Genomic DNA, 15,731 nt, shown 5'->3' on the forward strand with positions numbered 1-15,731 from the left:
TTCTTTTTTTGTGGTATTGTTTAACTCATTTCTCTGTTCCTTGAATATCTGGTAAATTGGCAGATAGGTCTAGACACTTGATTAAAATTTAGTAGTTTTTTTTTTTTTAAAGATTTTATTTATTTATTTGACAGAGAGAGATAGCGAGAGAGGGAACACAGGCAGGTGGAGTGGGAGAGGGAGAAACAGGCTTCCCGCTGAGCAGGGAGCCCGATGTGGGGCTCGATACCAGGACCCTGGGATCATGACCTAAGCCGAAAGCAGAAGCTTAAGGACTGAGCCACCCAGGCGCCCCAGTAGTTTTGTTTTTTTTTTTTTTTTAAAGATTTTATTTATTTATTTGAGAGAGACTGAGAGAGAGAGCACATGAGAGGAGGGAGGGTCGGGAGGGTCAGAGGGAGAAGCAGACTCCCTGCCGAGCAGGGAGCCTGATGCGGGACTCGATCCAGGGACTCCAGGATCATGACCTGAGCCGAAGGCAGTCGCTTAACCAACTGAGCCACCCAGGCGCCCCCCAGTAGTTTTGTTTTTTAAGATAAGAATACTTTGTAAGAATGCTACATATTTCTTCTGCAAGAGACATAAAAGTTTGGCTGCTCATTTTTAATGATGCTGGAATGCACTGGGGGTTCAGGAACTTTTTAAAGTTCCCCCTCAGCCTTTAATGCTTTTGGTATCCATTGATAATTATTTCCTAATCCATTATTTACAGTCATTTCTTCCGAATTTATTAGCTGGATTTATTCTATAAGCTGGAACTTCCTTCATCAACTCTTTAGTTCCCCGTGAAATACTGTTCTTATAAGAAAGACAAGGGCGCCTGGGTGGCTCAGTCGATTAAGCGTTCGACTCTTGATTTTGGCTCAGGTCATGATCTCAGGATCCTGGGATCGAGCCCCTCGTCTGGCTCCACGCTGGGTGTGAAGCTTGCTTGGGATTCTCTCTCTCCCTCTGCCCCTACCCCCCACCCCACGCTCATGCTCTCTCTCTCTCAAAAAAAAAAAAAAAAGAAAGAAAGACAAGATAAAACTTTGATGTTTTCCTTTTATATATTAGTTTACAACTTCCATGGAGACTAATGAAAGGTTTTTTAAAATGTCATTATTAATTCATAAATTTTTATGTGGTTGATATGCTTTTTATCAATTGCAGTATTTCTTTTTGATCAAAGTGGCTCTTGAATCTACGCAAAAAGATATTCCAGGCTGATCTACATTTGTATATTTCCTGTCCCAGACCTAGTGTATCCATATCTGCAAGGCCTCCTAGTTCCTTTTTGTGGGAAAAAGGTTTTTAGAGACTACAATCTGTGCGCCAGGGAAACTTGGTGCTGCTAGGCCTTTCAGTGGATAGAGGTTGAAAACACACACACACACACACACACTTATAAAAAGACATGAGTTTATACTGATAACCTCAAATTCCAATTTAAGTTTATAGGGCTTTTACTCTTATCTTTATTATTGTATCTTTTTTCCTTTGCATTAACAATTTTGGTTCCTAAGGCTATTAATGCTTGCTTTGTCCTACAGAAATCTATAGTAGTTTCAAAATAATAATGTTACTAGATTAGTTCTAACAATGTGATTACTGAATGCACTTAAAATTCCTTTTTTTTATTCTTAGACTATTTCAGTAGGCATGTATAGTAAAAATTCCATGTTTTAAAATTGCTCGAACTAATTTTTTGTGTAGTTCTCCACGGACTGGATAAACAGTTAGGTTTCCCTAATCTCTTTTGCCTTTCAACTTTAGGAATTTCTTTTTTTCCTCTGAAATCTTTTCAATTTAATTTAGTTTTTTTAAAAAAAAATCGGTGCTGGGGCGCCTGGGTGGCTCAGTCCTTAAGCGTCTGCCTTCAGCTCAGGTCATCATCCTGGGGTCCTGGGATCAAGCCCCACATCGGGCTCCCTGCTCAGCGGGAAGCCTGCTTCTTCCTCTCCCACTCCCCCTGCTTGTGTTCCCTCTCACGCTCTCTCTCTCTCTGTCAAATAAATAAATAAAATCTTAAAAAAAAAAATTGGTGCAAAGCAAATGTTTTTAAAAATATACTTTGATTCCTCTGCACTCTTCCCTCTTTCTCTATAGATAACCATTTTTATTTTTGATTTATCCTTCCTGGTTTTTAAATATAAGCAAATATGTACACGTCTGTGGATGTGTGTTTGACATTGCCCTTTTTTTAAAAAAAGATTTATTTATTTATTTTTAGAGAGAGAGTGTGTGTGCAAGTGGGGGGTGTGTGGAGGGACAGAGGGAGAGGCAGAGAGAATCTCCAGAAGACTCTGTGCTGAATGCAGAGCCCGAATTGGGGCCTGATCCCACGACCTGAGATCATGATGAGATGAGCACCCGAGTAGAAACCAAGAGTCTGGCGCTTAACCTTCAAAGCCACCCAGGCACCTCGACATTGCCCATTCTTAAAAGTCTTCTCTGCCTAGGCTTTTTTGGGTAGTGAGTGTGTGACCTGGACGCATGGTAGCGCTGTGAGAATTGTCCTCTTTCCTTTTTTTATACTTTCAAAGTCTCCCCAAGTCCTCATCGATTAACTTTTGGGTGTTTTGTCAGCTGGCTTTGGGAGCCAGTGTCTATTAATGAGAAGGGAAAAGGAAGACAATAAATGTTTATCAAACTGTGTGTCATTTTCTCATAAGGTGGGATTATTTTTCCCCATTATTATTATTTTTTTTAAAGATTTTATTTATTTATTTGAGAGCGAGAGAATGAGAGAGAACACATGAGAGGGGATAGGGTCAGAGGGCAGAGCAGACTCCCTGCCGAGCAGGGAGCCCGATGCGGGACTCGATCCAGGGACTCCAGGATCATGACCTGAGCCGAAGGCAGTCGCTTAACCAACTGAGCCACCCAGGCGCCCATTTTTCCCCATTATTAAAGAGGAGGAAGTTGAAGTTCAGTCGGCTGTAGTTACACACACCAGATCACATGGCCAGTAAGAAGTCAGTTATAGGGGTGCCTGGGTGGCTCAGATGGTTAAGCGTCTGCCTTCAGCTCAGGCCATGGTCCCAGGGTCCTGGGATCGAGTCCCACATCGGGCTCCCTGCTAGGCGGGGAGCCTGCTTCTCCCTCTGCCTCTGCCTCTCTCTCTGACTCTCATGAATAAATAAATAAAACATTAAAAAAAAAAATCAGTTATAGTTGAGGATTTAATGCACCTGAAGTCTCTTTGTAATGTATCAAGAATGATGTGTGGGCATCTCAGCATTTCAGTGGTGGTTGTGCTAGCATATTGAACGGTTTTTGCTTTTTTTTTTTTTTTTTAAAGATTTTTATTTATTTATTTGATAGAACACAAGCGGGGTTGGGGGGAGGAGGAGAGGGAGAAGCAGACTCCCCACTGGGCAGGGAGCCTGATGTGGGGCTCGATCCCAGGACCCCAGGATCATGACCTGAGCTGAAGGTAGGAGCCCAACTGACCGAGCCAGCCAGGCGCCCCTGATATTTTTAATCTAACATTTCAGAGGATCTAATTTTATTTCACTTTTTGGTTTTATTTTTTATTTTATTTTATTTTAAGATTTTTTATTCATTTGAGAAAGAGCACGAGCGGGGGGGGGGAAGGTCAGAAGGAGAGACAGGAGCAGACTCCCCATTGAGCAGGGAAGCCTGATGTGGGGCTCAATCCTAGGACCCTGGGATCATGACCTGAGCCGAGGGCAGATGCTTCACCGACTGAGCCACCCAGGCGCCCCTTGTTTATATTTTTTGAGTGGTACTTAAGAATCTGATAGAAAACCTCACTTTTGTGTTTTTTTAAAAGAATTTTTGAGAGTTATATTTTAAAATGTATAATATATGAAATGCTTAATATCCAGAATGTAACCATGGGAATTGAAAAAGAAAAAAATTACAGAGAATTTTTAAATCCGTTTTCATGAAGGCCAAATTTATTGCATATATTTTCCTTCAATTTTAACCTAAAACCAATGCCTAGAGCATCCGTTTAATGTTAAAATGGCAGATTTCCAGTCAGAATAATTATTTCTACTCTCAGATACCTTTTATGAGGATCATAAATTCCCTATCTCCTCTCTGTTCTCTTAACTATACATGGAAATTCTTTCTCTTGAAAATGTGTTGCCCCAAATTTAACAAGGTTTTTTTTTTTTTTCTATTCTAGTTTGGGAATACCTGCTACTGTAATTCAGTTCTTCAAGCACTTTATTTTTGTCGTCCATTTCGGGAAAAAGTTCTAGCATACAAGAGCCAACCTAGGAAGAAGGAGAACCTTCTTACCTGCCTAGCAGACCTCTTCCATAGCATAGCCACTCAGAAGAAGAAGGTTGGGGTGATTCCTCCTAAGAAGTTCATAACAAGATTACGGAAGGAAAATGGTAATTCTTCTACTTCTGAATGTATTCTTACATAGCAGAAAGGGTAAATACAGCACACTACAGTTCAGCAAGCACTGACCGAGCATCTTCTAAGCCTGAAAGTATTTTAGCCATTGAAAAACCAAAGCTGGCGTTCTTTAAGGAAGTGCTAGTTTAGTGAGGAGGTAGTCACGCAGTAATTAATATGAGGTGTGATTAATGTTGGAAGTATGTTCTACAAAGACCAAATTCTGTATGCCAGGAAATGAGAAATGATTTTTTTTTTTTTTTTTTTTTTTTTGCTTGCTTGGCTTTTCTATTGAGAATGTAGTTGGGTTCCCTCCCCACCCTACATTATTTGTTTTGTAGTTCTTTCATGTATGTTGACCCATTTGATCCTTACACTGCCCTGATTTAGAGAGCATGTTATTTCCCCCATTTTAGCCATGCAAAGAACAGAGGCTAAAAAGCTTTCCAGGAGTCATACTCCAGGGAAAGAGCCAGAATAATAAAACTTTTTGGCCTAGGGTAAGTGGTTTTAACTCCACTCACCCCCTTCTTTAAATAGTTACTGATTAAGCCCCACTTCTCTTTTCTCTCTTAAATGTTGTTTAATGCTCACAGCAAGCCCAGAAGTCAGATGTTTTTACCTCACTTTACATGAGATAGTGGACGCTCAGAGAAGTTAAAATGGCTTGTCAGGGTCCCGCACATCTTCCTGACATCTAAATCCCATATTCTGTCTAGTGTGGTATGTTACCTCAAAAAATTCAAGTGGGGTTTAAATAACATGTAGAATTCTGTGTTTTGTTTGATTTAGGCATTTTAGTCATTGTAGAAATAAAATTGAGTGATATTTTTAGTTTGATTTGTTATCAAAAGATGCCCACAGAAATAAGATTTGAGAAGTCTTTAAGATTGGTTGTTAAACACACCATTGAATAATCCTGTCCTTAACTGAGTTGACAATGTTCATTATCCCATGAACTGAGATAAGCCTGGGTCATATCTAGTTTCCTGAAATGTAAGGAGACACTGAGATAATATGGCGACAGGCTCTTATTCTTGAATCTGATTCATGTGTTAAAGATTTTATTCATTTCCTCCATATACCGATACAAAGCAGTTTATCATTTATTCACAAAAATATATTTTTTTATGTTTTCCCTATCAAAGCCAAACATCTTTCTTAAATTATAAATCTGTAGTATCTTCTATTTTTAAGAACACCATATACAGCTCTGTTAGAATGTGGCTGAGTGATTCAAGTCCTCTCAGTCTTTTTGTCTGTATTGGCATGAAATTTCAAAAATTTTGTCCTGGTAGAAAATTCATGAGCATGGTAATTGAATGTGCCATCTTTTCTCAGTGATTTTGTTAGTATTTTAGAAATGTTCAGCATCAGAAACATGAAACACAGAATACGGATTATTTTCTTTTTCAGTTAATAGTGCGTTTTTCTTGACCTTATTCTTTTTTTTAAAGATTTATTTATTTGAGGGGGTGGGAGGAGCAGAGGGAGAGGAAGAGGGAGAGAATCTCAAGTAGACTCCCCGCTAAGCGTGGAGCTGGGCACAGGGCTCAGATGCAGGGCTTGGTCTCACAACCCTGAGATCGTGACCTGAGCCAAAATCAAGAGTCGGACGCTTAACCAACTGAGCCACCCAGGTGCCCCTTGACCTTATTCTTTAATATGTTGTATGTGCTCTTAGTTTGGGCTGCTGTAACAAAAGTACCACCGACTGGGTGGCTTAAACAATAGACGTGTATTTCTCACAGTAACATGCTGGCAGCTTCAGTGTGATGCGGGCCATCTTCCTTGTTTGCAGATGGCTACCTTCTTGCCATGTCCCCACATGGTGAAGAGAGAGAAGCAAGCTCTCTCATGTCTGTTCTTAAAAGGGCACTAATCCCAGTCTTCAAGACCTGAAGGTCCTCCCAAGGCCCCATTTCCAAAGAGCATCACACTGGGGGTTAGGGTTTCAAAGTGAATTTTGGTGGAGGTACATGCATGTGGCCCTCAACATGATCTTTAAGTGTGCAGTGACTTTTTAAATGTAGATTAAGTCATGCTGAACACAGAGCTCAAGTTACTGTGTTTTGAAAGTTGTGTATGTGTGGCTTTATATGTTTGCTTGGCAAAGCTGGGATGTTTTTACTGTGTTTATTATTTTTTAATAATTCAGTATTTTCTGAAAATTTTTTATATGTTTAGGCAGAGTAAATTGATATACAGTAGACTTCTTAAATATTTTTTTCAATGAAATTTGATTCCAGAATGAATATTCCAAACTTATCTTCTCATAGTTTTGTTTCATTTTTCTCTACCTCAAACAATATTTAATGGAAAAACATGTTTATTATTTGACGTTGCTCACATTTTTATGTTTTGAAATAGTTTTGCCTTTTGATTTTTTGCCTGATAATTTTGTAGAGGAGAGCATACAAATTAAAGAGGATTTAATGGGTTATCCATTGCTTAACTCTCCTTCTGAGATTATGTTTGCTAGTTGTTTTTTTTTTAATCTCTGGAAGAAACGGATGTTGCCCATTTCAGAATTTCCACTAACTTTCACTGTTGGACTGTTGTTCTTAAATCAGTTTTCTTCCATGGTATGCTGTAAACATCATGTTTTATATTTTCAGTAGATATTAGCTCCATATTGTGTTAAACACTGTTACTTTATGTAACTAACCATTTTGGTATTACTTGGGAAGAATCTATTTTAATTTCAGTAATGGATTTTTGTTTTCAAAATTTTAATTCATGTTACCTAATCATAGCATATGAGAACTGTAGCATAGTACTTTTACAGTGTGATAAAACACTTGCTCCATAAATGTGTTATCCTTGATGATGGGAAACTAGTTGAATGTTTGAATTGATTATTATATATTTAGCTTCTGCTGAGTGCCATAAACTAGGGGAGAAGACAAACAATCATGTAATATAATGTATTATCGCCATGAAAAAAAAATTAAGCATGGAAAGGGAGTTGGTAGGTTATGTTAGTTCAGAGAGTTGGAGAAGCCATTGAAAGGTCTCAGGCAAAATCATTCTAAGCGGATAGAATAGAAATTGCAGTTGCCCTGAGTGGCTTGAAGGATGACAAGGAAATTAATGTGGCTCGAGTGGAGTAAGATGAAGATAGAGAAAAAAGGTAAGGGCCTAGCACTTGGGTTTTATTTTGAAAGCCATGGCAAGCCATTGGAGGGTGCTGAGCAGGTGGGTGATGTGTTTTGATCTGCATTAGGAAGCAATCCCTCTGGTTGCTAGGTAGTGTGGTGGGGTGGGAATGAGTGGGCATGGGCCGCATGAGTACACACAGGTAGACCAGCCAGGAGGCTGCTTCACTAATGTAGGTAAGAAATGAAGTGGAAGCCCTCTGTTTCACACTGCTAACTTCCTGTAGAAGAATTAAAACCTGGACTGATGATCTGCTTCTGTGCTAGCTAGTAGTGACTCAGCTTGGGATCATTTATGGTGGGCTTGAAAGTCACATCAGCTGGCACATGTAGCTGTGGGCTCTGAGTCACTGAGTCTTCGCGGCACACCCTGTTCACACTGTTGTCTGGGGCCAGATTTATTCTCATGTCATTGTAGCTGTTTCAGCCCCTGTTGTTCATTTGTTCGCCCATCCATTCATTCATTCATTCATAAAATGTCAAGCGCATCTAAATATGTGGCAAGGACTGTTCTGGGTGCTGGGGATACAGTACCGAATGAGATAGAAAAGATCCTTATTCTCAAGAAACCTGTATGTACATAGCGATGCTTCAGGTGATATAGATATTAATAGTATATATATTTAAGGATGGGTATTCCTTAAGTGAGGATATAATTACAAATAATACCTATTAAGTAGATTTGAGTGAATAATTTCCCATATTCATTTTAATCCTTTTTCTCCAGAAGAGCACGAAAGATTTTTTGTATTAATGAAAGCTACCTATTTCTGAATTATGAAGAACACATAACATTTTTTTTTTTTTAAGATTTTATTTATTTATTTGAGAGAGAGAATGAGATAGAGAGAGCATGAGAGGGAGGAGGGTCAGAGGGAGAAGCAGACTCCCTGCCGAGCAGGGAGCCCGATGCGGGACTCGATCCCGGGACTCCAGGATCATGACCTGAGCCGAAGGCAGTCACTTAACCAACTGAGCCACCCAGGCGCCCAACACATAACATTTTTAAGCATTGATTTAGTTTTCTTTTTTTTTTGCATTAATGTTGCAGCTATATTAGGACTTTAATAATTTATACCTTTCATATACATTTATTTAATAATGAAATTGTCTGTCTCTCCCACTAGACTGTCAGTTCCATAATGGAGGGATCCCATTTGTTTTTGCTCACCATTGTATTCCCAGCACATAATCCAGTTCCTGGTACATAGTAGGTGCTTACTAAATATTTGATGAGTGAGTGAATGAATGAGTGAATTTGCTTAATTTGCCAAAGCAACTTTGAAGTCCACCTTTCCCATCATGCTACTTAGTAGAGAAGAAAGCAAAGCATAAGGAAACCAAGATTTTAGGAATTAAATGTAATACAGTTTATGGGGATTGTCTGCGGCCATTTAGTTGATGTTGTTTTGATGTTTATGTGGTCCTGGCTGAAGTTTTTAAATCTGTATTGGCTACTCTTAGGCACAGCGAGAGTCTGGCACATTCAGCATACTGTGTTTATAGAAAATGGAGTATAAATTGTTTTAAATATTTCAACAAAATGCTTAAAAAGAGTATTTTCTGGTTTACTTTACATCTCATTTCCGGAGCATTCAAGTCAGGTGAGGTATATTTGTGAATGTGAAGTCATTGTTCTGTGTTGAACATCCAAAAAAAGATGTTTCAAGTTTTTAAAAAAACAAAAATGTACATTTTTGCTTTACAAATTATTTTGAAAGACATGCATAGATGCTAAAATAATTTTAAATAGGAAAAAAAATGAGACTTCTTTATTATTTTTTTATTTAGAACTTTTTAGTTATTTTTTTAATTTTGTAGTTTATTTTAAATATTTATGGCGAGAATGTATTCTTTAAAACTTTGGTTATAAAAAACCTGATTTAGTGGAAAAGAGACTACTTTAGACTGTGGCGTTGAGCCAGCAGATAGAGATCCACCTCAATGAATTGTTCATATCTCACTTTAACTAGGCCCTTAGAGTGTTGATAAAATATTTTTACTGGTCCTCTCCCATTATCCTTCCTTTTAGATTCCTCCCTGACTTTTCCAGTTTGTTTGTGTTTTCCTTGAGCCCCCTAATCAACTTTAGCATATTTCCTTTCAGTTCTTATCTTAGCAGACCTGGGTGGTTCTAGATTTGTGACCTGGGGATGGGTGAGTGAGAGATGAAAAGGGGACTTTTAAGGGTGTCCTGTGCACTTCTGGAAGCTGCCCCGACACTCAAAGTGTCAGGGTTGGTGAGGGAGTTGGGATGGACAAAGAGACCACGAATCAGGCCGTCAGTGGGTGAGGGGAAGTTGGCAGATGACCACAGAAAGATCTTAATAGCTTTTTTGACTGAGGGCGAATTTTTCATATGCAAAGGAAAGGTAATGATTGAGAAGTGGCTGCAGGGAGCTCAGAAATGCCAAAGGTTGAAGAGATGGGGAGTTTAGAACAGAAAGTGGTTTCTGGAGGGAACAGCAGAAAGGGTTGAGAAAGAAGAACATCCCAACGATGAGGAAGGAAATAAGGAACAATAAACGACTGAAAGTAGTAGAGGATGGGAGAGTAGGGTTGGGAGGTGGACTAGTATTTTCAGGGATGAAGTATCGTTGCATTGAGAGGCAAAGTGAAAGGTAATTGACTTCAGTTATCCCAGCCTTGGCCTAGACCAGTCCAGTGGTGGAACCATCTAAAAGTTCTGAGCGTGACTTGGTCTGGTCTCAGGGAGATGGAGTAGACGGCCAGGAGGTTTTGCGGTGAGCTGTGTCACAGTGTCAGTCGGGACTGACACACGGACTTTCGCTGGGAATAGGGGACGGGGAATGGTGTCCACAGTGCTTGGATCTATCCCTCATGGGCAAAAATCACTGGACGCACACACTACCAAATTATCATCAGTTAGATGTTAAGTCCACATAGGCTAATGCAGTATCTCTTAGGACCCAGGACTTTTATTGTTCTAAAAAATAACATAAGGGGTTTGTTTAAGGCTAATCAAATCCCTTAGGACAAGCTTACAGCAGAGAAATGAAGTGTGGCTCTAACTGCGTTAATATTATTGTGTTTGACTTGAACTCCAAGAAAGAGGTTAAATAAATTGCCTGTGACATACATGTAATTAAAGGTAGAACCATCCTAGGAATCCAGACAGTCTTGCTCTAGCAGCTGCACCTTACATCTGAGGCTTTTTAAAGGTCTTACTGACACCAAGATTAAAAATCAGTCTTTATTTTCTTTGACTATACCTCCCATTTTCACTTGTTCCCATTCTATTTGTACAGTCCCTTTGCAAAGGAAGATGGTGTTCCATTTTACAGACTGCAAAATCAAGGCCTTTTTTGATTACCATGAGAGGGTGAACGTTTTCTCATGTTTCTTAACCTTTTGAATTTTGTGTCTATAAATTGTTGATTTCCACCCATTGTATTTCCTTTTGTATAAGCTCTTTCTGTGTTGAAGATGTTAATAGTTTTTGTTTTACTTTTTTTTTTACTTTTTCAATGATTACTAATGCACAGAACTTAATTTTATGCAGTCATAACTGTAGCTCTTCTAAAATGTAATGTTTTGTTCTTTTTATCTTAGACCTTCCCTAAGCTTTGTTCCTAATTTGCCTTTTATTTAAAAAATGTTAGCTGTAATCTTTCTGGAGTGTATTAAATGTGCATCGAGGATCTAAAGGTAACATTTTGCTGAGCGGGTTGTCTTCTGTGTGTGCTGGATGGCCAAGCCGCAGGGGCCGTTGAGTGGCTGGGTCTCCCTGGCACGCTGCTTTGTATGCGGCTTGCGGCGTCGGACTGCCACTTCCCGGCAGCATGACTTTCCCTCTCTGATCCCATTCCCTCATTGGGAAGATGACAATAACAGTGTCACAGAGTTGTTCAAAAATCACATGGGATACTGCCTGTGAAGTCCTTACCTTTCAGTTTCAGGTTGTGTAATGTCAAGCTCGGGGTATAAAGCACTTCGTGTTCGTGACTGTTTTTCCGTGATATTTATTCATTTGTATAGTGACAGGGAATCATAGAGTTATAAAATCGCACATTTTAGAGATTATCTGGATCGAAGAGATAATTTGTGATACCCTTGTTTCCTATACCTGACTGCAGATCAGAGTCACCTGGAGGAACTTTGAAAGTCCCAGGTTCCAGGCCTCACCTCTGACTGAGTCCCTAGGATGCATGGCCCCGTCGTCATCATTTCCACAACCTTTCTGTGTAGTTCTTACCCAGTTGGCTCGCATTGACAAGAGGTTGTCCAGTTTCTGTTTTAAAGCTTGCTGTGTCAAACAAATAAATAAAGAATAAAACTTGCCATGTTTTAATCATTGTGGAATAAGAAGATGAGCTAATAAAAAGTAGTAGTTTTTGATCTCTTCCATATATTATATAAATGTATGAGGCTAAAAGTTTTGCCTTTTTCTCATGGATCACTTAGTATTGTTGCTTTAAAAAGAAGATTCTCATTCATCTTAACTGTATTTTTCTCCAAGGTTAGTCATATTTTTATGTGAAAGCTAATCTATTTCTTGTACATGACTGACAATACCAAACGTTTGTACTTAGTTCTGATAGAATATTGGATATTTGTTTTAAATTTAGTGTTAATCAAGTTACTAAGTCTGAAGTAATTCTCTAATATATTTTTATTTTTAGAGCTTTTTGACAACTACATGCAGCAAGATGCCCATGAATTCTTAAATTACCTACTAAATACAATTGCTGATATTTTACAAGAAGAAAGAAAGCAGGAAAAACAAAATGGCCGTTTACCTAACGGTAATATTGACAGTGAGAACAACAACAACAGCATACCAGACCCAACGTGGGTTCATGAGATTTTTCAGGGAACACTGACAAATGAAACCAGATGTCTTACTTGTGAAACTGTAAGTATGTCATAAAATTTTGTGTAGAGCAGATTTAATTCATTTTTATTAAAAGTTCTTTGAGGATGAGTGTGAGAGATGAACGTGAAGGTTGTGATTTCTTAGGTATAGTATAAATGAATTATCAAAGATGTACTTGTCTGTTGAAAGGACTCTCTATACTCTTTTGTAATGCTGCTTATTAACAGTGAATACCTGAGGTGACAGAAAAATACTTACTGCGGTTTGGACTGTAGTTGACCCTTGAACAACAGGCATTTGAACTGCATGGGTCCACTTATTTGTGGAATTTTTTTTTATATATAGTACTGTAAATGTATTTTCTTTATGATTTTCTTAATGACATTTTCTTTTCTCTAGCTAACTTTATTGTAATACTACGATACATATACAAAATGTGTGTTAAGCAAGTATTTATGTTATTGGTAAGGCTTCTGGTCAACAGAAAGCTATTAGTGGTTAGGTTTTTGGAGAGTCAAAAGTTACACATGGATTTTCGACTGCGGGGACGGGGGTAGGAGGTTTCGGCACCCCTAACCTCTGCATTGCTCAAGGGTCAACGGTATTTGATTTTATTTCAGTATAAGAAGCAATAGAGCCATGTTCTGGAAATTATATGTTTATATGTCTGTGTCTTAGTTAAGCTCATAAGAAACTTCCAGGTTAGGGAGGTACATTAATTTGTTTTCCCTTTCCCTACAGTTATGTTTATTGTTGGAATAAAAACTAAAGCATACTGTGTACACTCAAGTGGGGGAAGTACCCACTTGCTGGATACTTTGTGAAGATGAGCAGTAGGGAAGAAGCGTGAAAATGGATTTTATGTGGGATCAGATAGCCCAGTCCCTTTGTTGTATCATTGCCTTGTTACTTCGTTTCTCATTTGAGGAGTGAAAGATCAACCATCCATTATTCACTTTTTTTTTTTTTAAAGATTTTATTTATTTATTTATATGACAGAGAGACACAGCGAGAGAGAGAGGGAACACAAGCAGGGGAAGCAGGAGAGGGAGAAGCAGGCTTCCCGCCGAACAGGGAGCCCGATGCGGGGCTCGATCCCAGGACCCTGGGACCATGACCTGAGCCGAAGGCAGACGCTTAACAACTGAGCCACCTGGGCGCCCCCCATTATTCACCTTTGCTGGTGGGGCCAACATACCCTTTCCAGCCTGTCTTCCCTTCAGTACAGGATCCAGTTTAGAGTTTAGTAGTTTGCATTGCATATACTTGTCGTGTTTTCTTTAGCCTCCTTTAATCTGGAACATTTCCATAGTTGTTTTTGTCTTTTATGACATTTACATTTTTAAAGAATATGTCTTTTTTTAAAAAAAATCTAACATTTCTCATATTGAGTTTGATGTTTCCCTCTGCTGAGATGCAGGTCTGCATTCTTGGCTGGAGTGATTCAGTTAATGTTGTGCCTTTCTCAGGGTCTCCCATCCAGGCACACGATATCCGTCTGCCTCTCATTGGTGAAATTAATTTTGATCTCTCATTCAAGGTGTTCTTCACCTTCTCCGATTGATAATGACTGGCTTTTATGCCCTGGTAACTAGTAGGCTGTCTGTGGGGAGACACAAATATCTTGTTCATTAAATCTCCCCCCGAGATTTAGCATCCACTAAATGGATGGGGTTTTTTTTGCCTGATCCAGTTTTACTATGATGGTTCTATGACTAGTTTTTAATAGCTTAGAAGAGTAGCATCGTCCATTGGAAAAGAGAATTCACAAGCAAGAAAATAAGACAGATGTTTTATGGATGTTTGGAAGACTGGCATAGTTACTTGTTTGACTAAATCAGATAAATAAACACTAGTGGAGGCTACTAAGAAACTGTATTTTTTTTTTTTAAATTAATGGACTTCAGAAAAATTGAGTGGGAAGTACAGAAGTTCCCAAATATTTCTCTCCTTTCCTCCACTTCCCCCTATGATTAACGTTTTGCATTAATGAGGTACATTTGTTGCAGTTGATGGGCCAGTAATGATACATTATTAACTAAAATCTGTAGTTCATATTTGAGTTCAGTCTTAGTGTTGTCTGTTCTTTGGTTCCATATGTTTTGACAAATGTATAGTGACACATGTCTGTCATTACAGTATCATACAGAGTAGTGTCACTCTGTGTTTCACAAATTCATCCCTCCTTCCTCCCCAAATCCCTGGCAACCACTGATCATTTTACTGCCTCCATAGTTTTGACTTTTCCAGAATGTCATATATTTGGAATCGTAGAGTATGAGGCCTTTTCAGATTGTCTTCTTTTACTTAGTAGTATGTATTTAAGGTGCCTCCATGTCTTTTTGTAGCTTTATAAAGCTCATTTCTTTTTATCACTTAATTATGTTTCATTATGTGGATATCCCACAGTTTATCCGTTCATTTATTGAAGGACACTGTTGAAGGACAACTTGCCTTCAAGTTTTGATGATTATTGCTTTGTCTTCTCTGGGCCTTTTGCCTCTCCATATACACTATGGAATCATACGAAATTTAGAAACTAGTTTATTACCCGTAATACAGTGTGCTGTGATTTCAAAGGCGATTGCGTTGAATCTCTCGATCAAGTTGGGAAGAGCTGACATCTTGACAGTCTTGAATCTTACTGTCCATTTACATGGACTGTACACTTACTTACATCTTCTTTGATTTAGAAAGAAATCATCTTGTAGTTTTCCTCATGTCAATCTTGTACTTATTTTATTATGTTTATATAGGTAAGTGTGGTTTTTGTTTTTGGTGCTAATGTAAATAGTATTGTGGTTTCTTTCTCTCTGTCTCTTAAAGCAGATGGTGACCCTTTTGGTTCAACCATGAATAAAAAGTTAGGGTCTTTAAATAGAACTATAACCCATATCGATGAGTGATCTATTGACTGTTGATTATGCATTGATCTTTTCCACTATAACCAGGCATTTGGAAAATGATTGTTGCCAGTAGTGTGATTTTAGTTAATGAAGGACACAGTAGTCATAAATGAATAAAATTCTCTTGTGGAAATACATTTTTATTGGTGACCCTCTCTCACATCAAGTGAAAGAGGTATAATTGAGTGTTTGAATACATTAACATCCCGTGAAGATGTTTTTGGGTTAGAGTAAGGACTGTTGCTCATTGCTGCAGCCATTAGTTAATTGCAGTAAGAATTTGGGCAATGTTTGATGACAGGAATTGGTCTCAGTACTCATATTTGTTCAATCTAACCAACTCCAGTTATTTCAACAGAAGTTTTGTAGATACATCTTATAAAGAAAAATTTTATTGTAGCTGAGTTCTAAGCTTTAGGAAATAAATATACTGTCCAATTATTAGAGCAGTATTTCAGTTGGAATAGTAGG

The 15,731-nt window shown here is 38.5% G+C and overlaps 1 protein-coding gene across 3 annotated transcripts in view; it reads left to right on the forward strand.

The window, feature by feature from the left end:
* Window positions 1–15,731, forward strand: part of USP12 (ubiquitin specific peptidase 12) — a 93,006-nt gene that overhangs the window by 63,180 nt on the left and 14,095 nt on the right. For all 3 annotated transcript variants that reach the window (XM_064586275.1, XM_064586276.1, XM_045869227.3), the window contains exons 3-4: window positions 4,139–4,352; window positions 12,161–12,393. In XM_064586275.1, coding sequence (XP_064442345.1) covers window positions 4,139–4,352; window positions 12,161–12,393 — 447 coding nt within the window. The remainder of the gene's footprint in view (window positions 1–4,138; window positions 4,353–12,160; window positions 12,394–15,731) is intronic.

The sequence above is a fragment of the Mirounga angustirostris genome, unplaced genomic scaffold (assembly GCF_029215605.1).
Source record: "Mirounga angustirostris isolate CCGP_5_RB_7025 unplaced genomic scaffold, mMirAng1.0.hap1 SCAF_3, whole genome shotgun sequence".
In the NCBI taxonomy this organism is placed as follows: domain Eukaryota; kingdom Metazoa; phylum Chordata; class Mammalia; order Carnivora; family Phocidae; genus Mirounga; species Mirounga angustirostris.